General features: G+C 47.2%; 4 protein-coding genes across 7 annotated transcripts in view; 2 read left to right on the top strand and 2 right to left on the bottom strand.

The window, feature by feature from the left end:
• The window catches only part of XYLT2 (xylosyltransferase 2), a 20,649-nt gene extending 15,353 nt beyond the window's left edge, over positions 1 to 5,296 (top strand). The window contains exon 11 of one of the 3 annotated variants that reach the window (XM_039846307.1): positions 2,939 to 5,296. In XM_039846307.1, coding sequence (XP_039702241.1) covers positions 2,939 to 2,943 — 5 coding nt within the window. In that variant the 3' untranslated portion in view covers positions 2,944 to 5,296. The other 2 variants (XM_039846305.1, XM_039846306.1) reach the window with 2 other exon arrangements.
• On the bottom strand, positions 3,405 to 8,516 carry MRPL27 (mitochondrial ribosomal protein L27). Its single transcript, XM_039846311.1, has 4 exons — positions 8,364 to 8,516; positions 6,176 to 6,307; positions 5,696 to 5,763; positions 3,405 to 3,818 (listed from the first exon to the last, which is right to left on the bottom strand). The coding sequence occupies exons 1-4, from the start codon at positions 8,401 to 8,403 to the stop codon at positions 3,612 to 3,614; spliced, it is 447 nt and encodes a 148-aa protein (XP_039702245.1). The 5' UTR covers positions 8,404 to 8,516; the 3' UTR covers positions 3,405 to 3,611.
• Positions 8,401 to 15,058, top strand: EME1 (essential meiotic structure-specific endonuclease 1). Of its 2 annotated transcripts, XM_039846308.1 has the most exons (9): positions 8,401 to 8,511; positions 9,801 to 10,612; positions 10,698 to 10,825; positions 12,175 to 12,264; positions 12,358 to 12,479; positions 12,684 to 12,810; positions 13,046 to 13,161; positions 13,916 to 14,105; positions 14,351 to 15,058. In XM_039846308.1, the coding sequence occupies exons 2-9, from the start codon at positions 9,826 to 9,828 to the stop codon at positions 14,525 to 14,527; spliced, it is 1,737 nt and encodes a 578-aa protein (XP_039702242.1). In that variant the 5' UTR covers positions 8,401 to 8,511; positions 9,801 to 9,825; the 3' UTR covers positions 14,528 to 15,058. The 2 variants fall into 2 exon arrangements, with proteins under 2 accessions (XP_039702242.1, XP_039702243.1); XM_039846309.1 differs by lacking the exon at positions 13,916 to 14,105.
• Positions 14,817 to 27,708, bottom strand: LRRC59 (leucine rich repeat containing 59). The gene is made up of 7 exons (XM_039846310.1): positions 27,378 to 27,708; positions 25,597 to 25,656; positions 23,763 to 23,921; positions 23,430 to 23,534; positions 20,240 to 20,312; positions 17,947 to 18,120; positions 14,817 to 16,791 (listed from the first exon to the last, which is right to left on the bottom strand). Exons 1-7 carry the CDS (start codon positions 27,480 to 27,482, stop codon positions 16,547 to 16,549), a joined length of 921 nt encoding a protein of 306 aa, XP_039702244.1. The 5' UTR covers positions 27,483 to 27,708; the 3' UTR covers positions 14,817 to 16,546.
• Between the last annotated feature and the right edge of the window lie 130 nt (positions 27,709 to 27,838).

Consider the following 27,838-nt stretch of genomic DNA (forward strand, 5'->3'; position numbering starts at 1 on the left):
CCTTGGCCCCTCACCATAGACCAGAAGCCCAGCTTCTTTATAAGAGCCAGCCACTTGAGAAGAATGCTGTATATGGTTGGTTTGTGATCACTGAGGTCCCTGCCCTGTTGGCACAGAGTTCTGTGATGCTAGTCTGTGAGAATGGAAGAGGGGCTGGCACAGGAGTCTGAGTTCAGATTCTTGAGTCCTCCCTGCCTCCTCAGATCCACTGTTTCTAAGGGTGTCTGCCGCTGCCACAAGGTCCTTCCCCTCCCTAAGTCTGCCTCTCTGTAAACTCCCTCGCATACATCACTCCTTCCCTGGGCTGAAAGAAGAGATGGGGTAAAGCTACTCTGCTTTCCCTCACAAATCTCTGCCACTGTTTATACAGCAGCAAAGAGGGATCTTTCTGCACCTCAGTTTCCCCTGCATGTCAAGCTGACACTAGACCCAGCCAGGTCATTCCTACCCAACTTCTGGAGTGGAATTCCAACCTGGGGAGGTGAGATGGGCCCAAACAGGCCAGATACAGGCTGAAGCCCTGCCTCTGCCTCTGGGGGTGATGGTAGTTTCCTCCCTGGTGTTCATCCTAGCTATCCTGCTGCTGCTGCTGCTGCTGCTGCTGCTGCTATATCAGCATGAGCCCAGTGCTGCCAGGTCCTCTGCTCCTGCCACTTCTTCTGAATCCCCAGCCAATACATAAGCAACCTGACCCAACAACTTCCCTATACATGCCCCTACCCCATCCCAACAAAAGGACACCTGCTTTCCATTCAGTATAGAGGGGCCTTTGGAATCTACTCTCTCAACTGCATCTTTTAGCCTCAGTTCCCTCTAGGCCGGGGCAGCAGTGTCGAAAGGGTTAATAACATCCTGGCCGGCATCCTCCATGGCCATTGTTAAATAGGACCCAGTAGTGGGAGCTGCTGATGAAAACAATGGTCGTTTCCAAGCTCTCCAAGCAACTGGAGGCCCACCCTCTCTCCCTAGCTCCCAAGGGATAGCCCAGAGCCCTGGCTTCTGTGTGTGTGGTGGGGGAGTGATTACTACAGTACTGTCAGTCCTCTCCCCAGGCATGGGCACCATGTGGAATCCTGAGTACAGAAAACAAAATCAACCTTCTGACCTGCAGCCTCCCCAGGCTCTGACTCCCTAACTTGGCACCAGACAAGAGGATGGAGTGGGAGTAGAGGGAGGTCTTCTCTGACTCTTCCTCCAAAAGTCATTAGAGCTAGTGGCCAGAAAGGAGTGGAATCTCTCTAACCTGACTGCATTGCAAATGCTGAGGGTCTGAGCTTTGGGCCTTGGACTCCGTGGGGGGAACTAAAGGGATGGGGAAAGGGACATGGGGACAGGAGATTTGGGCTCTGCTCTCTTGCTCGCTGACCTTAAATCCTGAGTCTTACTTCATGGTCCCCAGAACTACCCTCCTCCCTGCTCCAGCACCATAGGATGCCCCACTGAGGTCCAGACAATGCAAAGGTGCCTAGAATCCTGGGGGATGCAGGTGAGGGAAGACTCTTGGGGGCTGCCACCTGGGAGTTGGGAGTGAGTTGTGTGCCGGGGGCCAGAAGCCAGGCTAGGGGCCTAATGTGGCTAGGGGAAGGATGGGGTGAAGCCTAGAGACTTCTTGCAGAGGAAGGCATGTGGTACCCCAATCTTAGCCTCCCTCTGGGAAGAGGGTCCAGCTGGAAGCTGGAGAAAGGTGTGTGAGACTGCATGGCTCCTGTGGCTTTTCTTGGTCACAGGGCTATCCCAAGGGGGCCAAAGTATTATGTGGGGCTGCCCAGCAGCCACCAGCCCCTCTGTGGCAGCAAGCTCGCCTGTTTAGCTATGACAGTGTTTGAAAGAATCTGTAGCAGCAGATTCACTGGCTGACTGCACAGTGCTTCAGACTCTGGCCTTGCAGAGAGGTGAATGTTCAGTCCTTTCAGCACTGAGTGCCCTTAAGAACTGAGCTTTTATCTTAATACTTTTACACACAATGCCCTTGGGCCAGGACAAGGAAAGGGCCACTGATGGAGCCCCCCAGGAATTGGCTGGAGGCCCCACTGTACTCTTTTGTGTAGAGGGAAGGATGGTAGACCCAGCCCAGGGAGGCCTGCCCCTAGATTCAAGACAGGTTCTTGCAAAAGAGTTTCTGTGGAGCCGACAGCTCCAGGATTCAACTTGTTCTCAGAAAAGGCTGTCACTGGGGGAAAGGAGACATGGAAAGAGGGTGTGTTTGTGAGGAAATGGCTAATGCCTTTGCTTTTCTACCCCTCCAGCTGCCACTGAGCTATGAGGAGGCCCTAAGGTCACTGCCTGAACCACCACCTAACCGTAGCTCTGTTCACCCAGCCTAGGAAGCAGCACCTTCCCTGCTCAGGGAAATACCCCTGTGTAGGAGGGAGCAACTTCCTCTATCCTGCCCCTTCCAGCTTCTCCAGAAGACTGGCAGGGATACCACTGAGCCTGTGGTGATGCCCCCACCGACCCTCCCCAGCTAGGCCTTGATATGTGAGACTTTATGAGAAGGAAGCCAAAGTGAACCTCAACAAACCATAGTCACCTTTGCCAAGGATCTGCTGGAGGTGAGGAATCTAAGGTCATCCCCTGAGAGAACAAGGTGACTAGTTCAAGGCAGAGGAAAGTCCTTAGAAAGAAGCCACTGGACTCTACAGGTCCCTCTGGGGCTGCAGCCAACACAACCTACCTCCAACGGCCAGGACAACCATCGGCACCAATTGAGACTTCCTTCCTGGCCCTTCCACTTGAAGCCAAACCTCTAAAGGTCTTAGGTGAGGTTGACAATGAAGGCCTGCCCCAGCCCACTCTAGGTCCAGACTGAGATTCCTAAAGCCAGATTTTTTTGCTGCTGCTTATGGTTTGAGATAAACCAAGAACCAGAAAGGAATGTGAGCTTGGTGTACCTCACATTTCTGGTATCACCCACTCCTGTTACTTGGTGTCTTTCCAGGTTAGCAGGAAGAAGCCCATTTGTCACCCACTCTGCCTCATCACTGGAAAGACCTCAGTATTCCAGGGCAGATGGGGCCTCTCTGCCAGGACCCGCAGAGGCAGGAAGAGTTGTGCCATGCAGCCATTTCTGGGGCCGCTGCCCCAGCTTCCTCTGAAGAGGAACATTATCTTTTGCTTCCTCTGTTGGCCCCTCCCACCTACTCCACAGAGGGCCCAGCTGAACTTCTGTGGGATCCTAGAAGGGAAATAGCAGCAGCACCCATAAGCATAAGCTCTCCCCCTTCCTTCCCCTCTGGGGGATGGTGCTAAAGCAATCTTCTCCTCAAAGTCCCCTTTTATCATTTCCTCTGACTGGATTCTTTTCCAGCTTGAAGGCTCTCCCCTGATGTGCACTAGAGAACATGCAGAAAGACCAACTAATCAGTAGGCAGCTCCATCTAGGTTTGTCCTCAAAGAGCACAGACTCATGACTCTAGCTAACTTTATTTCTGGCCCCAGGTCAGGTCTCTCCAAGGGTTTCCCAGCCAGTCACTTCACAGAATCTCCTGCAGTCACCATTAAGTAGACTTCTTCCTCAGGAGGCCTTGTCGTCAACCCAACCCTTGATTTCTGGTATCACCCACTCCTGTTACCTGGGCTCTACTCTCTGTCCCATGGCCTCAACCAGGAGCTTAAAGCATAGCTACCAGTTTGAAGGTGCCCTCAGGCTTGGCAGGAACCACGTGGACAAAAGTCTTATAGAGCACAGCACCCTTGGGAAGCTTGGTGACCAGATCCACAGCTTCTGAGTTGCTAGGGTGGGGCACGTAGACTTCTTTCGTGAAGCGGACGACCCCCTCTTCCAGAGCATACAGATACTTCTTCTTCCCTAGCCCCACCTGCAACATACAGAACTGCTCAGCTGCAAGGAAAATCAGGTGGTCCATCCTGGGGCTACAAGACAGATCTCTCACAAGAAGTCAGGCCCTGGGACCAAAGGGGAGGGTTCAGAAAGCTCCATTTTGAGTTCCCTTTCCCATTGCTTGATACTGCCTTGCTTTCTACTTCTTTACCGACTCTATGACAGAGGAAAAATTTAACAGCCACCCAGTTTGGGTGGTTACTCAGTCTCCAAGAACAGTTACCAGCTTCTCCAGGAGACTGTGCAGCTGGCCAGAAGCCACACCAGACAGATCCCCACACCAGGCCCGGAAAATGCCCCTACTCACTGCCCCTAGAAGCTTGCTTCATTTAGATTTCAAAAACACTGCAGTTGTCATATTAAACACTAGTTTGAAATATATTTTCATTTATACAGTGCTCTATCAAGTTTAGGCTCTAAGGAAAGTATAGACCAAAGCTATTTGGACAATGTGTATGCTAATAAAACAACAATAATGATATTAGATAATACTTATATAGTGCTTACTGTGTGTGAGCACTGTTCCAAGCCCTTTTATAATACTGATATATAATAATAAAGCCCTTTTATATCTATCAACTCATTTGATTCTCACCTTGTTTAGTAGGTACTATTTCTAACCCTGTTTTTCAGATATGAAACACAAGCAAAAAGATTAAATAAACTGTGTGTTGTGTATACAATTTTTAAACTGTATATGTTTTAGCTTTTTTTCTTTTAAAACTTGAGATTGGATGTGTGGTGATTTTTACCCAGGCAGTCCAGCAATAGCCAATATTTCTCTGATTAAAAGAATGGACTCTGGAGCCAGGTTGCCTACTTCAAATCCCAGCACTACTATTTACTATTATGTGATCTGAGCAAGTTACTTTACTTTACTGTCTGTTTTTTTCATCTGCAAAATGGGGATAATATGAACTACTATATAGGGAGGGTCACCTCAAGGATTAAACGAGTTAACAATCATAAAGAGCTTAGAATACTAATACTGTTAGCTTTTATTATTGTCATCATTATTATTTTAGCAAGTCCCAAGAGTTAACACAGCCACATAGCCAATGTCTCAAGTTCTAAAAGATAAAACTACTACAAATGCAATCAATTCTCTTACAGATTAGCATTTCTGAAATAATTATAGGTTACTATCAGTCTTTCTGTTCCTACTAAAATTGCCCAAAAAGCAGTGGGGTATAGGGAGTATGATTCTAAAAGAAACTAAACTAATAGTTAAAATAATGTGAAGACTACAATGTAGATCTGTGTTAACAAAAAACTTTCCTACCTCAGAAAGTAACCCCAGCTTGCTGAACTGAAATTCCTGCCTGGTATAGACGTAATTTCTGATATACACACTCAATTCTATTGTATTAAATTCAAGCTAAATTTCAACCATCTAAGAACAACTTTATGCAAAGAAGGAATTCTTTGAAATAAAGAAAAATGAATAAATTGAAATTAGTTTCCCAAGACTCAAAAAATATCTTAAATCACTAGGCATCTTTTCCTACAAGAACTGGAGTTAGAAAGGAGACCTAGGAGAACCAGGTTAATACTATACCAAGGCAAAGCACAGTGATTTTGGGGGTCAGACAGACAAGGTTCAAATCTCAGCTCTGTTACTTGGGCCACAATAAGTCTCTGGCATCTTACCTTAAAAACAGATACTTACCTTCCTCACAGGGATGCGGTAAGGATGAAATGAGATAATGTAGGCCCAGGAATCAGCACAATGCTTGGCATTTGGTAAGCACACAATAAATGCAAGTGTTTTACTATTATCACTAGGCTTAGGAGCATGGAGACATGGTCCTAGAAAAGAAATAATGGGGCGGGGGGAGGCACAGAACAACTCACATGGGCACCTGGGTGCCAGCGGAAGTGGCGCTGAGTCGCAAGGATGTTACCAGCATGAACATAGTGGCCTAGAAGAGAAGTCCGTAAGTGCACTGACTCTGGGCCCCAGTGATGCGACAGCAGAGCAAACTGCTAAGAAAACAGCTCTTGCTGTCCTGGCCTGAATGCTGCACACCAGCCTCTAAGCCTGCCCCTGGATAAAACCAACTCCCAGAGGGTCCAACATAAGCAGCCACCTGTCCCCACCCAGCAGGCTCCTGTCTCCAGTCGCATGCCCAACGTTCATATTATCTGCTCTTGCAAAGGTCCCTGACCCCGCTTCAGGTATTATCTTCCTCTTTAATCCGGAGCTAAATGCTCTAGTGAGCTAAGGAGAAAGCACAGGATTGGGCATTTGCATGGTTTTCCTGCTCTTCAGAGAAATGCCAGGGGCAGAAGGTAGGGTACAGCTGAGAAATGAAAGCCAAGGCACACCCGTACCCTCCATTTTCCTGAGGCCAAAGCGTTTGCCTGGTGACTTCCCACCAAGGTTTTTGGAGCTGCCACCCGTCTTCTTGGATGCAAATCTGACGGCAAGAGCTGCAGCCTGAGGGGGGCTCAGCAGGGCTGCAACTGCAGAGAGAATGGAAAAATTATTCAGACAGAGAGCCTTCCCAATCTGCCTCAGTGGGCCATTTGCTAAGCTAAGAGGTGGCAGAGGACAGTGACAGGGGAGAAGATATGCGAGCAGAAATGCCACTTGACTGTGCTGGTTTTCAGGGAGTGTCTGGAAGTCCCTGGCCTTCTCCCATGGCAGGGGACAAGTCATTCCTTGTATTGTCCAGGGTATAAGCACTGCATGAGATGTGTGTGGCCAGGGGACTGGGTGGGAGGTGAGGCAGTGAAATATTAATGGAAAATAAAACAGAACACCATGTGCCCTGGGTCCTAACACATTCAGCCCTGTTGATGGAAAACAAACACCACAGAAAGAGAAGCCAGCAGGAAGACACCACAGAACTGCCTGTTTCAGCCTCACTCACCATCATGCCCTCAAGGCTCCTGGCACTGTGGAGGGGCCAGACCACAGAGCCCAGCAATAAGACAGCCAGAGAGGTTCCCCATCGACCACTTTTTTTAGCCATCCACTACACACCAGATACTTGTAAACAAAAAGGGCAGCTTCTCTGAGGGTGGCTCCCATGGGCTCTAGCCATTTCAGAAGGCCCACCAAGCACAGGTCCAACCAAGAAGACTTGACACCCTGTCTCGTTAATGACCTCTTTATACTTATTCCCAAGTACTCAATGGAATTTATTTTAAAAAGGAAAGTGAACCAACATTCACACTAACCAAGATGGTAGCACCTTGCTATCCAAGCCCAGGGCTGGCAGTCCTCACCTTCAGGTCTTCAGATAGCCATGGTTAATCAGGGCCATCCCAGGGTCTTTAGAGAATCCTTGAGGGTCTCTGAAGCCTATAAGTTCAGAGTTCCTGAAGCCTAGGTTTCTGAAGTTTTAATGAGAATAGAGACTAGCTGGGGCACAGGACCAGATATAAGAACCTAGAGAGACAATGTATTAAATGCCCAGCACCAGGGTCTACTTACTTCTAAACACCTATTAATACATTCATTCACTCACTTATCGAGCTCAGGAACCAGGCTTTTGCCTTACCTACATTATCTCATTCACAAATCTTTGCCTTTCACCCTACTCCCTAGTATTCTCCTCAAAGTGACACTACCACATATGCAGTTGCTCAGGCAGAAATCAAGGAGTCATTGCAGATCCTGTCTCTTTGCTCACCTCACATAGCCAATTATCCAACAAGCTCTGTGGGTTCTATTTCCAAAACAGATTTCAAATCCATCCACTTCCCTCCAAGTTTACTAACACTATTAACATCTTGGTAAATCATCTCTCATCAGAGGTACTACTGCAGCTTCCCATCTGGTTTCCTCATTTCCACTCCTATCCCCTTTAAATTCAAATAAGAGCAACAGTTTGCTTCTAAAAACTTAAAATTGAGTCAAGTCACTCCTACAATGCTAAGCCTCCTGTCATCTTTCAGGTCCTAACTTAGCTGTTGTTACCTCCTAAGAGGGCTTCCCTTGACCATCTAAACTAAAAAAAGACACACACGCACACACACACTTTCAAAGCACTTGTCACAATTTACAACCATTTTATTTATGTGCTCATTTACTGGCTTATCCACTAGGAAGATCCGTCCAGGAGTTAGAGACTGTCTTCTCCGCTGAGCCCCCCAACAATGACTGGCACAAAGTAAAACTTCGATCTGTTGAGGTTAACTCGAACAAATTATGTTTTTGAGCTCCAATGTTAGTAATCCATTTTTATAGATGAAGGTATCCAAACAAACCCAGAGAAGGAAAGCCGCGAGCCCACTTCACCAACCGCTAGGGAAGCTGCACTTGCAAGCCAGGCAGAGGAAGGGTATATGTTCTTAGAGTCACCCACGGTTCGGCGCCCTAGCTATGTCACCGCATTAGCGACTGCCGTCCCTCAAACCTCGTGGGCTCTTCACACTGTCTCCCACGCCCCGCACCCGGGGTCCTCCACAGGGAGCGGCCGTCAACCCCCACCCCTCACCCCCCCAGGCTCCCTGCGGGGTCTCCACTCCGCCTCCCGCCCTCGCCCCTCCAAGGCCACCGCGTCTCGGTTACCAGCTGCCTGCGTCCTCAGCGTCAGCGCCGCCAACGCCATATTTGCCGTGTGTTCGCTTCCGGTCTCAAAGAGCTTCTACTTCCGCCACCGGGCAATTTACTTCCAGGTCCTGCGCGGTAGTTGAAAGAGTAGCGGGAGAAGTTGCAGGTGAGTCGAGCGAGCTGGCTGCGAGTGCGGGTGCGGGTGCGGTTGCGGATGCGGGCGCTGCGCGGCCGGGCTTCACTTCACAAGGACCTGGTGGCCTGGGCGTCTGGGGCCTCTGCCGCGGGATGTGGACAACTGAGGAGCGCACCTTGCAGGGCCCGCCTGTCCCACTCTCTCATTTTGCCGGAGTGTACCAAACTCAGCGAGGGGACAGGGATGAGATCTCTTCCTAGTAATTTAGCTTAATTTCTGGAGCTTTTACTCTGTGCCAGATACTGTTCTAAGCGCTTTAGATGCATTTCTTTTACTTCTTACAAATGAATAAAGTATTATCCCTGTCTTACTAAAGAAAAGGAGACCCAGAAAGGTTACATACCTACAATGTTAGTAAATATTCACTCAAAGAATGACTCTTGCACACCATCGCTGGGTATATCCTTACACTCCTAGGACATATGCAAGAGAACTGAAAACATGTCCACACAAGAACTTGTATATGAATGTTCAATGGTAGCATTATTCATAATAGTAAAAAAATGGAAACAAACCAAATGTCCTTCAGGTGATAAATGGATAAACAAAATGTGGCATATCTATACAATAAACTATCGTTCATCCATAAGAAACAAGTACTGAAACATATAACATAAATGTTGCTTGAAAACATGCTAAGCGAAAGAAGCCAGTCACAAAAGACCACATATTGTATGATTCCATTTATATGAAATATCTGGAATAGGCAAATCTATAGGGACAAAAGTAGATCTGTAGTTGCCAAAATCTGTGGGGTTGGGGTGGGGTAAATGGACAGTGACCACTTAATGGCTATAGAGTTTTTTTTGGGGGGTGGAACGTGATGAAAATATTCTGGAATCAGTACAACCAGATTGTACAACCTTGTAAATATACAAGAACTGCTGACCTGTACGCTTTAAAAGGATGAATTTTATGGTATGCAAATCTTTTAGTTTTTTAAAAAGGATAACATTTGTCATCTCCATTTCAAATGCAAAGATCAATGGGGGAGGGCTGAGTCTTGTTACTATCCTGTTAGCATTTTGTATTATTAAGCACTACTTTGTTTGTATCTCACCTTGACCTAGAAAGGATTTGAGGAGGGTTCCTATTAGACTACAGGTGTAGCTGTTCTGAGTTCCATATTGAATATGTTGGGGCCATGTCCTATTTCTCTGTTTCTCTGTGTCATATTTATCTCCATCAATCTCGGCCATAGAACATGTCGAGTGGACTAAATTGAATGCTAAAATATGTTTCATCTTTCTTTGTTTTAGGGAATTAATTTGATAGCACATATTGATGGCTCTAAAGAAATCATCACTCTCACTGGATTCCAGTGAGAGTGACTCTGAGGAGTTGCCAGTATTTGCCTTTCTGAAGAAGGAACCATCTTCAACAAAGAGGAGGCAGCCTCAGAGGGAGGAGAAGATTGTAGTGGTTGACACCTCAGATTCTAAACCCTCCTGTCTTTCATCACCAAGGTTAAGAGATCCACCACCTGTTCCATACACAGGTGAAACTGTTACACAAGCACAGCCAGTTAGGGTGCTAAGCAGTGGAAGTGAGGATGAGGAGGAACTTATTCCTCTGGCTGAGAGACTTACATGTAAGTTTCTGACCCACAAGCAACTGAGCCCTGAGGACTCTGGCTCCCCAATTAAAAGCATTTTGGATCATCAAAATAATGAAGGAGCATCATGTGACTGGAAAAAACAGCCCTTTCCAAAGATCCCTGATGTTCCCCTCCATGACACCTCAAGGAGGTGGGCATCAAATAACAAGGACCTTATGGTAAACAATCCATGCCATCAGCTTCCAGCCTATCAAGCTACCTGCCCTGTCCAGAACAATGGCTTGACAGTAACCAAAACAAATGCTGAGGTCCCCCTGCCTCAGAAGCGAACCCAGCACAATCAGAAGGTCCAGAGGAGAGACTCACAGAGATGCCAGCTGCGAGGACAAGCAAGCCAGAAGGAACGCACCCTGAGACAACAGGAAAGGAAGAAGGTGGCAGCACTAGTTAACAGGCCAAAAGCCCAGAAACCAGAGGAATGCTTAAAACACATCGTTGTGGTGCTGGATCCAGGTCCTCCTAGCATCTGTCTTTACCCTGTGCTGAATTATCTGCTTTCCTGGCCACCCACTGACTGCCCCTTTCCCATCCATTGCAGTGCTTTTACAAATGGAAGGTGGAGGCCAGATCCTCGGAGCACTGCAGTCCATGGAGTGCTGCTGTGTGATTGAGGCGCAGGCCGTGCCATGCAGCATTACTTGGAGGAGAAGGGCCGGGCCGGCTGAGGTAGGGATTTTCTGTGTCTCTACTCCCCCACGTCCCCCTAGTATAAATCAGTCAAGGCCCTAGCAGGAAAACAGATGGTACACTCAACTTAGGATAATTTGAGGAGGATTTAATAAAGGGTCTGTTCCAAACGTGGGCACAGTACAAAGAAACTACAAGAGACAACACAGTCCTTCAGGGTAATAACAGCATTAACTCAGGGTTTCTTCACCTCAAGTACTGTTGCCATTTTGGGTCAGATAATTCCTTGATGTGCTGGGCTGTCCTATGCATTGTAAAATGTTTAACAGCATCCTTGGCATCTATCCACACTATATGCCAGTAGGACCCTTCCCAGTCATGATAATCAAAAATGTCTCCAAATATTGCAAACATCCCTCGTGGGGAAAAATCGCCTGGTTGAAAACCACTGGTATAGCCATTATCATGCCTAGGCCTGAAGGGATGAGGGGAGAAAGTAGTTACTAGAATCTGGAAGGAGAGAGAAACGTAGCACTGCCTTGAGAGAAGCTTGACCTCCAATATAAAAGTGTGCAAACCCTAGGTGACCCCGTTGGGAGGGAGCCAGGGAAAGAAATATCCTGACTTCATTCTCATCCCTCCCTCTAATCTCCTGCTGGGTTCCCCACTGGCCCTACTCAACCAGAGGGCATGCGGACATTGTGATGTGGTCTGAAGAATGGATCTGTGGGGCAGAAGGAAGATAATCTGCACAGGATTTCTAGTTCTCTCTAACTGGGCTTTGGGAATGGGCGGAGCTGTTTGAATCCCAGCCTCATGGCTTTATTGCTGTGATCCTGGACAAATTATTTTGTGTGTTTGTGCCTTGTGTATAAGATGAGGACACTGTTACATTCTTTTCAGCACCACCACCCTCCCTCTACCCCCCCACCCCCGCCCCATTCTGGAGGCTAAATGAGATAACCAAGCACTGAATACATAGTAGGCACACAATAATTGTTCCTTCTTGGCCAGGACTCCCCAGGTTACTACAGCTCCTGTACCTTTCACTCTTCTTATCTGCAAATCCAAAATACTCCTCCCTGCAGTTTTCAAGAGTCTATAGATGGAACATTAAGATTTTTTTGTCTCATTTGGACTTCATGATTTTCTCAGTACATTTCACCCTGCTAATGTTCCTTCCTTATTCATCACTCTGAGGCGTAGTACACCAAGGCTGAACAGTTGAAGACAGGAGGGGCAGAATCATGGGTTATTATTTCTTGCCACTATGACTTCATTCCAGAAGAAAAAGCATAATACAAAATAGACTAGGCCTGGGTCTTTCTCGCAGGTGCTGAGCACCTACTGACCTATTTCCCTCTACTGGGTTCTGGGTGCTTTGGCAGGATGGAGAGGAGGGCTGGGTAGAGGAGCCAATGGCCCTGGTGCTGCTCCTGGAAGAGGTTTTTATGTCCATGATCTACAACTTCAAGAAGGTAGGCAGAGCCAGAGGGGTGAGTGCTGAGGCATGGGACAGAGGGCTGACCTTGGGGAGCAAGCATTAATGCAGTTTCTGCCTCTTCACACAGGGGAGTCTGGGCAGCATCGAGAAAGGGAAGGAAACACTTCGAAGCTTTGTAATGGACATCACAGCAAGGACAAGGGGAAAGGCTCTGTCACTGGTGATTGTTGAGCAGGAGAAATGCTTCAGGTTTGGATTTGTCCTTGACACTTAGCATCCAAAGGGGCAGCGCTTGGGTCAACAGGGGTGAATTTATTCATCCCAGATCTGGGTCCCTCTGCCAGATAGTGTCCCTGCCAAGCCCTCTGGGATGCTCTGGTCCAGTCTACTTGCCCCTCTTCTGCCTTAGCTTAGCCTGGAGCTGCTGCCCTTTGATTTCCTCCCCTGCTCCAGTGCTCGAAATCCTCCAAGGAGAAGGAAACAGGGAGTGGCAAACAGAGACCAGGCCAAGGAGAAGCAGCAGCAGAGACCACCAGAGGCCAACACAGGGCCCGTTGTGTCCAGGGTAGACATAGAGGAGGTAAGAATGTTCTGTTGCCTGAATCAACTTGGGCACCCACTCTCACTTAACCCGATTTGCTATTAAGAAAGAGTAAAATGCCTGCTGGCCAGTACTATGTGTCTTGGTGGTGAGTAGGAGATAAGGGGCCAAACAGGAGTTAAGGGGCTGGGGTACAGACTCAATAAACAGGAACGGGAGAACAACTTCAGACTAGTCTCTCCACCCTTCCCGTCCACCTTCCTTTGGGTTTTAGGCATTGGTGGATCTGCAGCTACACACACACGCCCAGGCTCGAATTGTGCAGAGCTGGAAAGAGCTGGCTGACTTCACATGCACGTTCACGAAGGCCGTGGCTGAGGCCCCTTTCAAGTGAGTGACCTGGCAAGTCGCGGCTCCACTGCTGGGTCTTGCCCTTTACAATGGTTCTGGTACCCAAAAATGTCCTGAACTCTGCTGTTGGTCCATCATCTCTCAAGCTTGAAGCCGGAGCAGACCTCACACGGGATTCTTGGGAAGACCTTAAGCCCAGTCCCTTTAAAATGTTCTCCTTTAGTTTGTGTTTGTGTTCTGCAGGTTGGTACTGGGTCACCAGATGGCCAAGGTACCAGGATTCATTAGTCAGGTCACAATGTGATAAGCCCTCAAAAAATAAAAATTTTAGCCTACTTAGCTCAAGGAGTGTTCATAGTCAGAATTTAAAATTAACGAGACCTCAGAGACAGTCCAGCCTAAGTCCCTCATTTTATACCTAAGGGAACTGAGGCCTGAAGAGACTGACTTACCCGAGCTCTTAGTAAGTTAGAACCAGAACTAGACTCCGCATTGCCTGATACCCAGTCCCTGATGTCTGACCCTATTCATGACTCTGGTCAGTACAACCCAATGCCAACAGAAACAAGATTCTGGTACTTTTCTGGTAACTTCTCTTTTAACGAAAAGGACTAAGTGTCATATTTAAGGGAATCAGTAACTAGCACTGCTTGACATCAAAGTGAGCATTCAAATAAGCCAGACTGTAACATTGTGCCCACCTCTTCTGAGGTCACTGGAGGGTTTTTAAGTTCCAGTTAAGGGGCAGGTACAGGACAGGTGACTCACAGCTCTTCATCTGTGCTGTTTGCAGGAAACTCCGAGATCAAACTAGTTTCTCTTTCTGCCTGGAGAGTGACTGGGCTGGAGGGGCAAAGGTGGATCGTGTTGGCAGGGGACTTGCTCAGGTCTGGAGGAGACAGATTCAGCAGCTGAACCGGGTCAGCCTGGAAATGGCCAGTGCTATTGTGGCCACTTATCCCTCCCCACAGCTCCTAGTCCAGGTATGCTGCTCTAGAGGCCACTGCCCAGCGCCTTTAGTGGGACTCCCAGATGGTTTTCATGGGCAGCACTGGTGAGAGCCCAAGAATGCCTCATAGGTCAACCGTGCAGGTCTGCTAAGATCCAAGTTAATGCTTACCCAGGGTGGGACAGGTTCTCACCCCCCAACCTAAGTTTACCACTTCCTTGTTCATGGACAAGGGATGACTGGATGGTATGATATTAAGAGAACATATACTACTTTTAGGCTTATAGGCGGTGTCTTTCGGAGCGAGAACGCCAGAATCTGCTTGCAGACATACAGGTGCGCCGTGGGGAAGGAGTGACATCTACCTCCCGCCGTGTTGGACCAGAGCTGTCCAGGCGTATCTACCTTCAGATGACTACTCTGCAGCCAGATCTCTCTTTAGATGCAACAGACTGATGCTGGCCCTCAGGGACAGAATGAAAAACTGGAGACTCCTACCTCACTCACCTCGGAGCATGACTACAGTGAAGAGAGTAAAGTGCTCCCTGAAGCACAAACCTGGGTTGGGCCCACAACAGGCTTTCCTGGGTGTAATTATTTGTGAGTCTCCCTGTCAACTGACTGAGATACTGGCATTTATCTTCACCAGCATTGTGTTCCTCTCCTGGCAAAAATCAACTGCCATGCACGAGCTACCCCCACCCCTGCCCCAGCCAGCCCTCAAATCACCAAAGAAGCACACACAGACCACTCAGACATGTATTTAATCATTGAAATCCAAAAGAACCTCAGCATCAAATCTAGGGATCATGAGTGAACTGCCCTCAGCGGGTTGGCTTTACTAGGCTGGGTGTGCTCCAGCCTTCCTCTCACCCACTGAGGCTGCCTCAACCAGCTAGGGAATGGGGTTTGATCACTAGGCCAACTTCTGTATTCTCTTATCTTACGTACTACAGGTTTAGTTTCAATAAAGCATTTGTACCAATGGCTCTGGAGCTTGGAGGAAGACAAAAAGAATGTGTAGTGATTAAGGTGTGGGCCTGTGCAGCAGATATATCTTTGGGGGGAGTCATTTTTTCCAGTATTCAGGACAGTCATGAGTGGCAGTCCTATCTCATTGGGCTACTCTGGCTAAAAAGCTGGACTCCATCCTTTTTTTTCTCTGAACCATGACAGGTTCTTTTTCTCCTAGGGGAGAGGCAAGGAGCTTGCAATTGGGAGATTTCAGAGAATAAGCACCATGACATGGCCATTTCTGATCCTTTCACCCAGCTGTTGTGAAAAGATGAGGCAAAGGAGCCCACTGAGCAAGTCAGCGTTTACTCTGGCAGACGGAAAGGCAGTTATGCCCTTATTTGCACTAGTCACTAGTTCCTGCACCATTTTAAATGTCATGATACTACTTGTTACCCTTCACTGCACAGGTGTAGTTCTAGGTTTAGAATCAAACAATTCTAAACCTGTCTATGACGCTCAAGTTTTCAGGTTGCCTTTGAGGTATTTAGTCATCTCAACTACTAACAGAGCTGTCACAGACTGGCTTTGCAAGGGTCTGCCTTGTTTATTGATAGTTGGGGAGTTAATGCTCTAAAATTAAGGATAAGAGCCTGGACCATTCCTGTTTTATGGAAACCACATAATTTGGGGTGGGACCCCACAGGAGCTGACCAAGACCCTCATGGCTGAGATTTCTATTTGTGGGTCATGAATCTGTCTACATGAAAGATTCTATACTCTGGCTGAGGGGTACTCAATTCTCATGTGAGCTGTTCTCTCAAGACATTATAAGGAAGGCAAAATGATGGGAAGAAAAGGATGCTGGAGTGGGAGTCCAGCTCTACCTCAAACTAGCTGGGAGACCGTAAGCATGTCATGGGAGGCCTCAATGTCCACATCTGCAAGTGTTCTATTGGACTGGATTGTCTCGAAGTCCCTTTCTGAGCCTGAGATTTTGTATGTTCATTAAAATGTCTGAATGTCTAAGGTCCTTAAGAAAATAGGTATGCCCCTCCCCCCCAATTTAGGCTGGATTTGCTGAGTATGGTGTTCCCCTTGTCCCCAATAACACACTGCCTCCTGATCTGCCCCGGCTACCCAGGGGGGAATGAAAGGGTTTGTGACATACAAAAGTATAAATGTAGTGACAGCTGACCATTTAGTAGAAATGAGCCTTCCCTTTACACAGCTTTGTATAACAACTAGAAAAGGCTATGTATTTTCCTCTCCCCACCCCCAAGCCTATTCCTTTAGGCATGCAGGTTTTTTTCCTTTCCCCACCTCCTACTTCTTATTCCACCAGGGAACCCTGACTAAGGAACAAAGAAGTCCTACAAAGAGGAGGTCTCAAGTACCAATCAGCAGCCATTTGATGATGGCAGGTAGGCCTGACGCTAAAAAGAGGTTGTGTCCAGCAGAACCCAATTCCATAGGAATCCAAGCTCCAAGGCTGGGAGGCAGCAGGTGTTGAGGACAAGCTCACTGCTGAGAATCGGTCTGCAGGACCCACTGGAGGATGTCGTGGCTGCGCAGACCCTGGACTGCATTGTCGTAGATGGTGTTCACGCTGGTGCAGAGTGGCTGCTGCTGCAGCTCTGTCACCCGGCAAACCACCAGCCCGCTAGCCACACACAGCAGCAGCAGCAGCAGCAGCTTCAGCACAGCCCAAAACCGGGTATGTTTTCGGGGTGGCGGCTTACGGGGCCGAGAGCCGGACTTAGATTCTGGAGGGAAAAGTCAGAGTAGACAAAAAAGTTCAGTCAGTTTGAAGAGATCTACACTCTAGCAATCAATGCTAGTCTCTTCCATGCAGATCCACTTACACTCCTCTTCTCTAATGAAAAGTCCCCAGGCCCTGAAGGAAAAATGTTTTAAGAACATCTGAGCTCTTAAAAACTTTGCTATGCAAAGACTGAAATATATACACCTTCTCCCGAGATCTCAGAGGAGGACACTGAAAACTAAAACTCATTCTGGACGTCTCACACGGCACACACAGTCCCCAGGGTCCTAAGTTTTCCTCAGTAACATGGCGATGATCCAGGCCCCTTGGGATCAGGGAAAGGGCTTATTAGGAGGCATCAAGCTATGAGTTCTGCCCATTTGGGGAAACAGTTTTGAGATTTATTGTTGCTGTCATTATTATTATCTAAGATGCAAAAAGAAAAGCCTGGAAGGTAACATACCATATCATTAACAGTGATTACTGCTGGGAATGGAGAATTAGAAGTGACTGCCATTTTCTGATACATATAGAGAGAACATTTCTAAATTCTCTGCAATGAACGGATATATTACATTTATAATTAGAAAAAAATGGTTTTGAGATTTTGAGGCAAAATATTAAAAACTTGATGAGCACCCACATGCCAAGAACCACATGATCCTGTCACATAGATTTTCTCAGTCCTATCACTACCCTGTAAGGAGGTATGATCCTCATTTTATACAAGGAAACGAAAGGTAGTAAAAGGTTAGGCAACTTGATCAGGGCCAGCGAGGGCAAGCAAGGACAGGGCCACAGGCCTCCACCTCACTCCGGACATCCTTCCCTCTCAGGTGCCTCTCCCTCAGAGGCCTCTTTTGCCCAGAGGGTATATAATCCTCCCCTGTACATGGAGCCACATCACCACACAAATTCAACTGGACACAGGCAAAACACTTAACACCTGCACACAGGCATGCGGCTCTGGGAAAACAAGCCAGGCCGGCACTGACTTTCTAGGAGAGCCCCACATTCCCTCCGAGGTATTCCCAGGCCTTTCACTGTATCTGAGCAACGTGCGAAGTTGCTCAGTTGCTCACTCATCCATGCTGAACACATACTTGAGTCTCCCCACTGCGCCCTGTTGAAACCTCACAACTGAGAGAAAACTTACTTGGGGCCTGATTTGTTTCCTTCTTGGGTTTCTTCTCCTGCTCCCGCTTGGACGCTTTCAGGGCATCATACTCCTTTCTGCGGCGCTCCTTCTCTTCCGCCTTCTCCCGCTTCCGCAGCTCCCGCTCCTGAGCCTCCTTCGCTCGCTGCTTGGCCTCTCGCTTCTTCTCAGCCTCTACAAGAAAAGAGACCCTAAAATGCCTTCCCTCCCCACATACCTTCCGGTGTGCTTTCCTGAGTAATTAAAAGCATGAATTCAGCCCCTTTTTCCCTATGCCATGGATCACATAAGATACAGAAGAGGAAAAGAGCTTTCTGCCTTCCCTAAAATACAATGAGCTGTTCTCGGGGTTTGCTGAATGGATCCTTATTAAGGGGTTTCTAGACACAAGCAGCAGGGAGATTAGGGTGAGGTAACAAGAGGAGCACAAGAAAGGGATGGGTGATGAGTCTGGTGCTCCTCTAGAACTAGGTACTGATTCAGAAAGCACAGCAACTGACAGCCTCGTACAACTAAGCTCTGAGAAGAAACAATGGAGGTGTTGAGTCTATGGGATTCCTACCTTCCCAAGCTTCAGAAATGAATGTGACATGGGGAGAGCAAGTCAGAAGAGAAAGTGAGCACTCAGGTTCAGGGTTGGAGACGATGGAAATGTTTTCCTGAAAAAGCGAGACTAATAGTTTGTAATGTCTGGCCTTAATGCAGGAATCGTAACACACTGGGATTTACTTCACAGTTCAAGGAAGTTTACACGCAGTACCCAACCTACAAATTATTGGGTTCTAAAAATGCATTTCCAAATTAGTTATTTGGAAGTCTGAAGTATATTTTTCCAAAGCCAGAATGCCACAAATGGTGGTTAAGTGTCCTTTAGGGCTTAAAAGCCCATTTGAACCATCATGTAGCTGAATAGTAGTACTATAAGTACTGTAGCTTTCCACTGCTTCTCTATGAACAAACAAGCGCCAAGTTCCAGCTGGGCACTGAGGATGCCAAGAACAGACTACACTTGGCCTCAAGAGAACATGTGCCATCAAGAAGTAAAAGCAGCAATGATCAGAGTAAACACAGGCATCACGGTAGCTGTGCACGTATAAGGGACGACTGTAACTCAGGAGTTCTGATCTCAGGGACTGTTTGTAATCAGTATCACATAAATAAGTCCCCCCTCTAACGACAGGAGCCCTCCGGTAAGGGGCTCAGGAGTCAGCCAGCCAGGTGATAGGGTGCCTAGTGTGTGCCAGGCCTTGATTTAAGTGTTCAGGATATAGCAGTGAAGACAAGGCAGGTTCTAGTGCTCGAGTCATTTACTTTCTAAAGAAGGAGACAAACAATAAACAAGTGAACAAATAGTAAAATAGATAATGATGTGTGCTATAAAGGAAAGAATAGAGGATGTGATGGAGAATGACAGGTGGGAAGGCTTCTAGTTTTGGTGGTTCTGGAAGAGTTAAGGTTACCCTGAGGCAACATTTGAGCAGAGACATAAGGGATTACACAAAGCCAGCCATGGAAAAATCTGAGGGAAAAGGAAACCAAGCAAAGCCCTGAATTTGAGACTGTACTTGTTGTGTCCAAACAAAAGCAAGGCTCGTGTGGCTGAAGTCAACTGCATTCTCCCCTCTTGTGTGGGACAAGGCCAGAGAAACAAGTATGCTTCGGCCATGGTGAGCCTTGTCGGCTATGTTACTAAGTTTGGATTTTATTCTACATTCAATTAGAAGCCATTAGAAGGTTGTCACCAAAGAGCAACATAATTGACTTGTGTTTTAAAAAGATCTGCCTGGCTGTTGTGTGAAAATTGACTTTGAGGAGAGGGCACAAGTATAGAGACAGGTAATATGACAGTCCATGAAATGGAAGCTTCGTTATGGCAGCAGCACAGAAGTGGAGAAAGTCATGTTCAGGATGTGCTGACAGACTGGATTTGGGCTTAACAGAAGGAAAGAATCATGGACAGCTTTCTAATTTCAAGCTTGAATGGCTACAGGGCTGGTGATTTCCTATTATGGAGAACACTGCAAGGGGCTGAAGGGGATCTGTTTTAGTCATGCTTAATTTGAGGTGCCTATTAACCCTCCAAGCAGACAGAAAGATAAGCAGTTGAACATGACTTGGGAGCTCAGTGGAGAAGCCAGGCCTGGAGAGATTCATAAGATGTAGATGATACCATCTAATACCACACTGTTCCCCAGTGCTCTTCATGACCCCTCTACTGGATTCCAGCTCCTGAAGCATGAGAACCAGCTGCTGGGATAAGGACCAGAAGATGACTAGAGGGATGGCCACCCACCTCGTTCTACTTCCAGCCGCCGCTGCCTCTCTCGCTCCTGGTCCGCCTGCATGGCCTTCATGTGCTGTAACACCTGCAAAGGCAGAGGAGGGTGCTGAACTACTCCATGCAGCAGTCATCACAGCTCACATGTTTGCTCAGGGGAGTCTCAAGAGACTGTTGTCAGGATCCCAGGTCACCACGGGGCCCAGAAGCTGTGCAGAGCTAATGGAGTTAATCCTCTTTGTATGCTAACTTAGTGCTGAAGCTCAGTTACAGAAGTCATATGAACCCAGTTCACTGAAGCTGTCAAGAAAAAAAGTTTGTGAACACAACACCAACTGGAGTCTGTAAAAATCCTGCCATTTATAGTCACTCCACATGCACGATTGCATATAATTCTCCCAGCAGCTCTGTGATGAGCAGGAACAGCATTTATTCCAGGACGTTTTCCTGACCTCCCTCCTTTGGTTATCTCAGGTTCCTCTCACCCCAGTCCTAGGGCGTTTTCTTATCTAGCTCAGTTAGGAGACTGTGAGGTAAGGGCAGGGGCTATTGCCCTGTCTGTAGGCGAGCACAGAGCTTAGCCAATTATAGGTGCTCAATACATGTTTGATGAACAACTGACTGGATTCTATTTCAAAAGAAAGAAAACTGAGACTCTGATCGGGCGATTTGTCCATGTCACATGGCTAGAAAGCAGCACAGCTGGGAAGGAGGTCTTCTGAGTTCCCAGAGCTGGTTCCACTCCTCTTCATGCAGAGGCAGGAGAGCGCTAGGAGAAAAGGGAGGGGCCATCTGCCAAACACCACAAGACACACGGGCGCCCTGAGTCCCTCGACTTCTCATCAACTCAGTCACGGTTGGCCTCTAACTAAAACAGCCAGAGATTCTCACTATGGGCATGGTTAGGATAAGATGTAAGAGACTCTTTCAGTTTTGTTTGCACTTTTTAAAGGCTGGTATTCTTTGAATGTAGAGGACAGAATGTAAGCTCGGAGCCCAACAATTCTGATTCTACCACTTACTAACAGCATGAACTTAGAAAGTGACTTAACCTTTCTGAACCAATTTCCTCATCTGGAAAACTGAGGTAAGACTTCTCTGGCCTACTGCAAAGATTAAATTACATAACTTGTACCAGCTGCTTAACATAATCCCTGGCATTATATAAAATAATCTGTTTTTTTTTTTTTTTTTTTACTTCATTTTGACTGCATTAACGAGAGGAAAACCTAAACTATTCTAAATTACAACAGCAAATTGTGTTTCGCTACCTCACTAGACACCCTGCAGGACAGAAATGTATTCAGATGGAATTATTTTACTTCATGGAAACTTCAAACATGCAGACACCCACCATGAGAAGTTCAGCAGCAGGCCTGCAAAAGCAGCTCCAAGAGCCTGGTTTGAAGCCACAAGAAACCCTGTCCTGAGTAACCCAGGATTTGAACCTGCCAGCACTTCTTCAAATGGAGTTAAGCTTCCTAAAAAAATGGCTGCTCAACAAGAAACTGCCTCCCTCCTTTGGAGGAGAGTCAAGCATGATGGAGACAGGCAGCCCAAGTTCAAAGTCCCTGTGTCACTCTGAATTTTAAACAAGCACCAACCATTCAGTTGGTTTTAGGGGGTATAGAGCTGGCTAAATAAAGAGCTGGGAGGTTTAAGAAACATCCCTTTTTGCCTTGGCTATAATCAGGAGTGAATTATCTGCAAACACAGCAAACTCAGACGTAGGAGAGACTCCTCTAGTCTAGACTGTGAGCCCCTGGAGGGTAGACTTTGTCTGCCTATCCCAGCCCACTGCATATAGTAAGCACTTGTTGAACACCACTGAACTCACAAATTATTTTTAAAAGGTGATTTACTATGCACCAAGCTGATCAGTTACTATGACTAACCCATACATGGTCAGAGCTGGTGAGACCTAAAATAACTCCTGGAGACAAGTAACCTCATTCTGACTGTCTCATGCCACTCCTCTACAATGTCCGAAGGTATGCTGCAGGAGACAGCTCTAGGGAAATGGTACCAGGGAGCATAACTTTAGTTGCCACATGTGCTACCTGGTCTGTCTAGAAGATATATATGAGTACTAAAGACCTTTGCATGCAATGAAAATTATTCTGATAGGACAATAACTATAGAATATCAGCAATTTCGTATGGTTCAACATATTAATTGTTGAATGAATAAATAGATAAATGAAAGGCCTGTGAACAACGAGGGTTTCTCGTGTCAGAGATATAAATACCTACTTCCCAGGGTTATGAGGATTATGAGATGAAACATGTAAAGCATGTAAGACAAAGGGAGAGGAGCGGTAGCTACTGTTGGTCACTCGGAATAGACATCGCTCCTAACACTACAGAATTTCACTGATCACTCGTACTGTTCCCAGCTAAGGGCAAAGTGTTGCCTTGACTTTGTTCTTGGATTCTTACAATGGGTGACACAGATGAGACTATATAGAAAGCCCTGAACTAATGATAATAAAGGCCATTACTTTTGAGATTCATGTAGAGACCCAATATACACACACTTCACTTACATTAATTCTAACATCTAAAGTCCTTTTTGTCTACCATGGTCCCTAAACATAGCCAAGTAAGTCAGCTGTTACTCTGCTGAAGCAGCAGCTATCTGTTCTAAAGCTCGAGGAAAAAAAAAAATGACTATCGTTAGAGTTTTTGAGAGATGGGTATAGTGCTGTTCTTAAGAACAATGTAAGGCACCTTCAAGGTTACTGGTTTGCCTTCCATGCAGACTTTATTTCCTCATTATGTCACATGATTCAAATGAAATCAAATGCCAGATCTGCAAGGGATGTATCTGTTTAGCTATAAACTCACAAAATATTAGCACCTTTATTATCTAAATTCCTACAATAACTGTGACTCAGAAAGGCCACAGACCCTAACCCTTTTGTGCCATCCAAATGGTTGACAATGAAATGCTAGATCACGGAAGGTCCTGGTTTCTTGAGAATGGAAGTCCTGTAGTAGAGCAGAGATAGTATTATTCCACTAGTTGTAAAGTAAACATAGAAACAAAAGTCCCTTTGCTTGCCACGCTCATGGTAGACATATGTCACTGAGACCTTAGAGCCTTAATCAACACACAGCCATAGGTGCCCTGGGAGGAAAAACAAGAGGCAGAAGCAAGTCCCAGGGAGGCGTATAAAGGAGACCCCGGGGAGCTTCGTGCTTACCTTGTTGGCACACTGCTTACATTGCTTTTCATCCAAGCAATCCCCTGCCACTTTGGCCAGGACAGGATCCAAGGGGTTATCCTTCAGGTCCAGCCACTTCAGGCTCTAAAAAGAAGGGGCAGAGAGGCTGGCTAAACTCAAGTTCACACACACAGTCCTTCAAATTGGAACCAAATGAGCAGGAAGAGAGCCCCTCTATGTCCCAGCCACAGGTAAAGCATGAGGCAATGCCAATAAAGTAGTATTTCAATCAGCCTTTCTCAAAGCCATGCTCCATCAGTTCGTGAGACCTCTGCCACATCTGGCCATGTACACTGGTTCATGAATTGTTACCTTGAGCTGGGCAAAGCTGACAGGCAGGGTGACCAGCCTGTTGTTGAGGAGATCCAGGTGCTGGAGGTTGACCAGACGGCCAAAGTCAGCCGGCAGTTGCTGCAATTTATTCTTACTCAGGTCCAGCTTCACCAGGTGTGTAAGGCCACAGAAATCCGACTAGGACCCAAAGAGAGAACACCTAAACGTGGGGCTCACACACTTTAATGGAACAATCCAGTAGCCCCAAGTCAGAGGCACCTGTGCATAAATCCTGACTCTACCTCTTATGAGCTATATCTCCTCAAATGATAACAGGCAAAACAAGCATCACTCCTGGTGGTAAATAGTTAAATGTGCATGCAAAAGGGCCAAGCACAAACTAGGCGTAAATCAGTGTGGGTCTCTTCACGCTGTTCTTCCTCCAATCCATTATTCACATTGCTACGGGTGTGATTACGGACCCATTCTGTCCTCTCACACTACCCTATGTCCACCTTTCATAGGAGCTGTCAACATAGTGAGACCATCCATTTTCCTAAGATCAAGTGCCCCTTGAGTTCTCAGTGTTATTTTTTGTTCTTTGCAGCACCTAGCACAGTACTTAGCACAGGTGCTTCATGAGTGTTCTTTGAATGACTGACTCACTGCATGGGCTGGGGCCTACCCTACCCACATCCTGGCTCTTCTTCAGCACAGTCCAAAACAGCCTTCTTGTCATTCAGCCTTTGCTCAGCACCCATTTAAAGTGAAGCTCCAACCTGAGCTAACGAGGCACTATTTGTGTTCTCTGGAGACTTGTAAACGCCAGTGGATCTGCACTGCAGATGAGGCCATACAACTGAACAGACTGAAAAGTACACGGCGAGGGTCGGGGGGAGTACTGAATAATTATCTGACAATGTGTGCAGCAGATGTCAGGCTGCAAGGAATTGCTGCCCTTCTTTAATTAGACACAAAATACTTCCTGAAAGAAGTAGAATCTCAGATGCTTTTCTTCAGTGTTAGAAATGGTTCTCGATGAGCTGCGAGAAGATGCTACAGACAGTGAGTGAGGTCCAGAAGAATACTGAGGGGGGAATGGACTAGTGATCCAGTGAAGAAACTGCCAACTTCTGAGACTCAATCCCTAAGCCAGAGCCCAACAGAGAATGGCAAGGAGTGATCTGACCAGGATAATGGACAGGAAAGGCAACAACAACAAACTTAGGCCTGACAATGAAGGAGCACTACTATGGAGGGGAGAGCAGCTCTTATCCAGAAGAGGCTGAGGGGGCTGAATGACTCTAGCACCTACACAGATGGAGAAAAAGGAGAATTGAGAGAAGTCGTGCAAGAAAAATAAAAAAAATCTGACCGTAGATTGGATGTGCTGAATAAAAAAGTATCTCAAGTAATTAAAGACTGGGAGGATAATGATACAGTGGAACATGAAACCACATTTTTTCCTGTTCCCCATCAAACGATGTACAAGGAGAGTTTATAAATAGCTTTCTCCCTGAAATCCAGGGCAATTTACGAAGGTCTCCTGCCTCTTCCATGCAATACGGAGGTAAACTATTTTTCAAATTAATAAGGCAGAAAAAGAGATGAGCCCAATAAGTTGACTCGGCCAGCATCCTATTGACTTTAGTTTTCTGTGGTCTGACTTTCCCACTGTTCTAAAGAATAAGACCTCTACCTTGCTTCCTTTCCCACTGAGACAAACCACCCACTCTACCCCAAACACGCTCAGATTTAGCTGAAGCTTGACTGCAGGCCTAACATGAAATTACGCCTTATGACACAACTCCCCCAAAGAGGAAGGAGAAGCATCAGGGCTCTAGAAGGAATTGTGTTTGCTTGCCATTCTTACCGGTAGAGTAGACAGTTTATTGCAGGACAAATCCAGTACGGTGGCCTTTGGGAGGGCAGCCTAGGAAAGAGAATGAGAACGAAATGTCAGACCAACACATGGAATGATTCAGTGACATCTGCTAAGGAAGCATTTTCTAGTTCCCACAATTAGGAAAGGACTTTTTAAAAAAATAGCATTAAAGTGTAATGTTTCTAGGCATAGAAGAAAAAATGAGCCAGTCAACCACAAGATAGGGAAGAATGCAAAGAGTAGGGGTTTTGCTGTGGAACATCCAATAAAGGAAAACAAATTCTTAGAAATTCTCCCTCGCACTTCTAATATTTTCTCCAGCACTCCTCCTTATTAGGTTTCAAGGCAGGGGCTGTATCTAATATAGCTTTGCGAGTTCCATATTCCCCAGTTCAGGCTTTCCAGGCACTCAATATACATGTTGGCTGATTCATGACTGACTGAATGAATAAATGAGTGAATAACAGAGTGAAAATAAGGCCCTCATGGCCCATTTCCATTTCCCCCTGGTGTTCAGGGCTGGAGGCTCAGCAAAACTGACCCTTCTTTCTCCCTAGGGGCAGTGCTGTGCTGACCAGATGCCTGGAGTAAACGGTTTCGGACAACGGTCCTAGAGCTGGGTATAAACAAGGCTGGCCGTCTTTCTGGGATAGAGAAGAAGCCAAAAATTCAGTTAAGGACCCTGGACCAATCTGCACTTGCCAATTATCAGAAAATCCCAAGAATGGAGTTTGAGCACCTAAAAGAGTTATTATAGATATTACAATAGGAAGAACGCCATGAACAGCTAGATGCACCAGCATTTGCTACCTGCCAGATGTTTCGCATTACAACTTTATTAAATCTTCATAACAACCCTATGAGATGGAAACCATTATCATCATTCTATAAATGAAGAACTCTAGAAATAAAGGTTAACTAGCTTCCCAAGGGCACTCAGCTATTAAGCAATGGAGCTGAGATATGAACTGGGAATTTCTTGCTAACCTCCAGACTACACAGCCAAGGAGGATGGAAGGCTGGGCCAAGTGCCAAAGGCAGTGAGAAAAGTATAAGTCATTCAAGGCAAGGGCAGGGGTGGGGAACCAGGTGGGAAAAACATAGATGTACGATCTTACTGCACCTGTGCAACAACTAGTTATCTTCCAGGGGCCTCAGGCTTCAGTTCCCTGGGTGCCAGTGTGGTAATGTGAGAATACTGGCCCGGGCAGTGTGGGATTCCTGCCAGTTTCAGACAAGTAGGCAAGAGGCCTTGCCAACCAAGCAGTGAAACTTCACCTTCTCCAAGGAAGGACACCTCAGGGTTGGGGTGCCCAGCTGGGATTGATGGCTTCCTAGAAAAGCCGGGTTCTGGGCCATACCCAGGCCTACCCTAAGGCCTACTTCACAGACCTAGTCATTCATTCATTTGTTCATTCATTCTCCGAATACATCCAACAACCGTTCCATGGGAGCCTACTTGGGATCAAGCACGGAGCTGAGCGCTGTGAAACGCCCCCAAATGGGGGTAGAGGGAAGATTCACTCTTGACTCCTAAAAAGCCCGTGGCCGGACAAGCAGCTAACCCCATCTTCTGGAATTGCGCCAAAATGACACGTGTACATCCCAGGAAGAACACTGAGGCCGGACGCGGCGTCCCCGGAGACTTGGTCCCACTCTCCCCACCTTATTTTAAGACGTGGAAACTGAGGCATGGGAAAGGAGGCGGTCCACGCAAGAGCTAGCGCCAGCCGCGGGTGGGCGCCTGGGCCTCGCGGGACTGTACTGACCAGCTCCTTGACTGGGACCTCATTCAGGTCGCTGAGGCTCAGGTCCAGCTCGTTGCCGTCCAGCTTGTCGCGGAGGTTCCCGCCCTTGCTACCGGCCTTGGTCATGGTGACGCCGCCTAAGCGGGGCCCGGCTCAGGGACTCCGACCGGCAGGAAGCCTGAGAAGCCGCTCGTCGGCTCAGCGGACTCGCAACCAACCGACAACACCTGCGTCCTCCGCCACCACAGGTGCGAGACCTCTGCCGCCCGCCGTCCACACTCTGATCCCCGCGCCCAGCTCCCACCAGTGCCGCCGCGACGACGACCACTTCCGTGTCCACGTCACCTTCCGCGATCACTGATACAGGCTGGGCCAGAGCGGCCAGAGCGGCCCGAGCATGTGCCGGAGCGCCCTCTGGCACCAAGGTTGGCGCACTGCAGTCGCTGCCCGCACCGGAGGGTAAGAGTTCAAGGCTCCGAGTC

The sequence above is a fragment of the Pteropus medius genome, unplaced genomic scaffold (assembly GCF_902729225.1).
Source record: "Pteropus medius unplaced genomic scaffold, Ma_sr-lr_union100, whole genome shotgun sequence".
Taxonomy (NCBI): domain Eukaryota; kingdom Metazoa; phylum Chordata; class Mammalia; order Chiroptera; family Pteropodidae; genus Pteropus; species Pteropus medius.

Coding starts and splice junctions, on each gene's coding strand:
- MRPL27 (XM_039846311.1), bottom strand. CDS start 8,403: ATGGCGTTGGCGGCGCTGACGCTGAGGACGCAGGCAGCTG. Junction 5,764..6,175: donor TGGCCTCAGGAAAATGGAGG/GTACGGGTGTGC, acceptor CTTCTCTTCTAG/GCCACTATGTTCATGCTGGT. Junction 3,819..5,695: donor GCTGGCACCCAGGTGCCCAT/GTGAGTTGTTCT, acceptor TGTATGTTGCAG/GTGGGGCTAGGGAAGAAGAA.
- LRRC59 (XM_039846310.1), bottom strand. CDS start 27,482: ATGACCAAGGCCGGTAGCAAGGGCGGGAACCTCCGCGACAAGCTGGAC. Junction 23,922..25,596: donor ATAAACTGTCTACTCTACCG/GTAAGAATGGCA, acceptor TTTGGGTCCTAG/TCGGATTTCTGTGGCCTTAC. Junction 16,792..17,946: donor GGAAACAAATCAGGCCCCAA/GTAAGTTTTCTC, acceptor TTTTCCCTCCAG/AATCTAAGTCCGGCTCTCGG.
- EME1 (XM_039846308.1), top strand. CDS start 9,826: ATGGCTCTAAAGAAATCATCACTCTCACTGGATTCCAGTGAGAGTGAC. Junction 12,480..12,683: donor GAGCAGGAGAAATGCTTCAG/GTTTGGATTTGT, acceptor CCCCTGCTCCAG/TGCTCGAAATCCTCCAAGGA. Junction 13,162..13,915: donor GTGGCTGAGGCCCCTTTCAA/GTGAGTGACCTG, acceptor TGCTGTTTGCAG/GAAACTCCGAGATCAAACTA.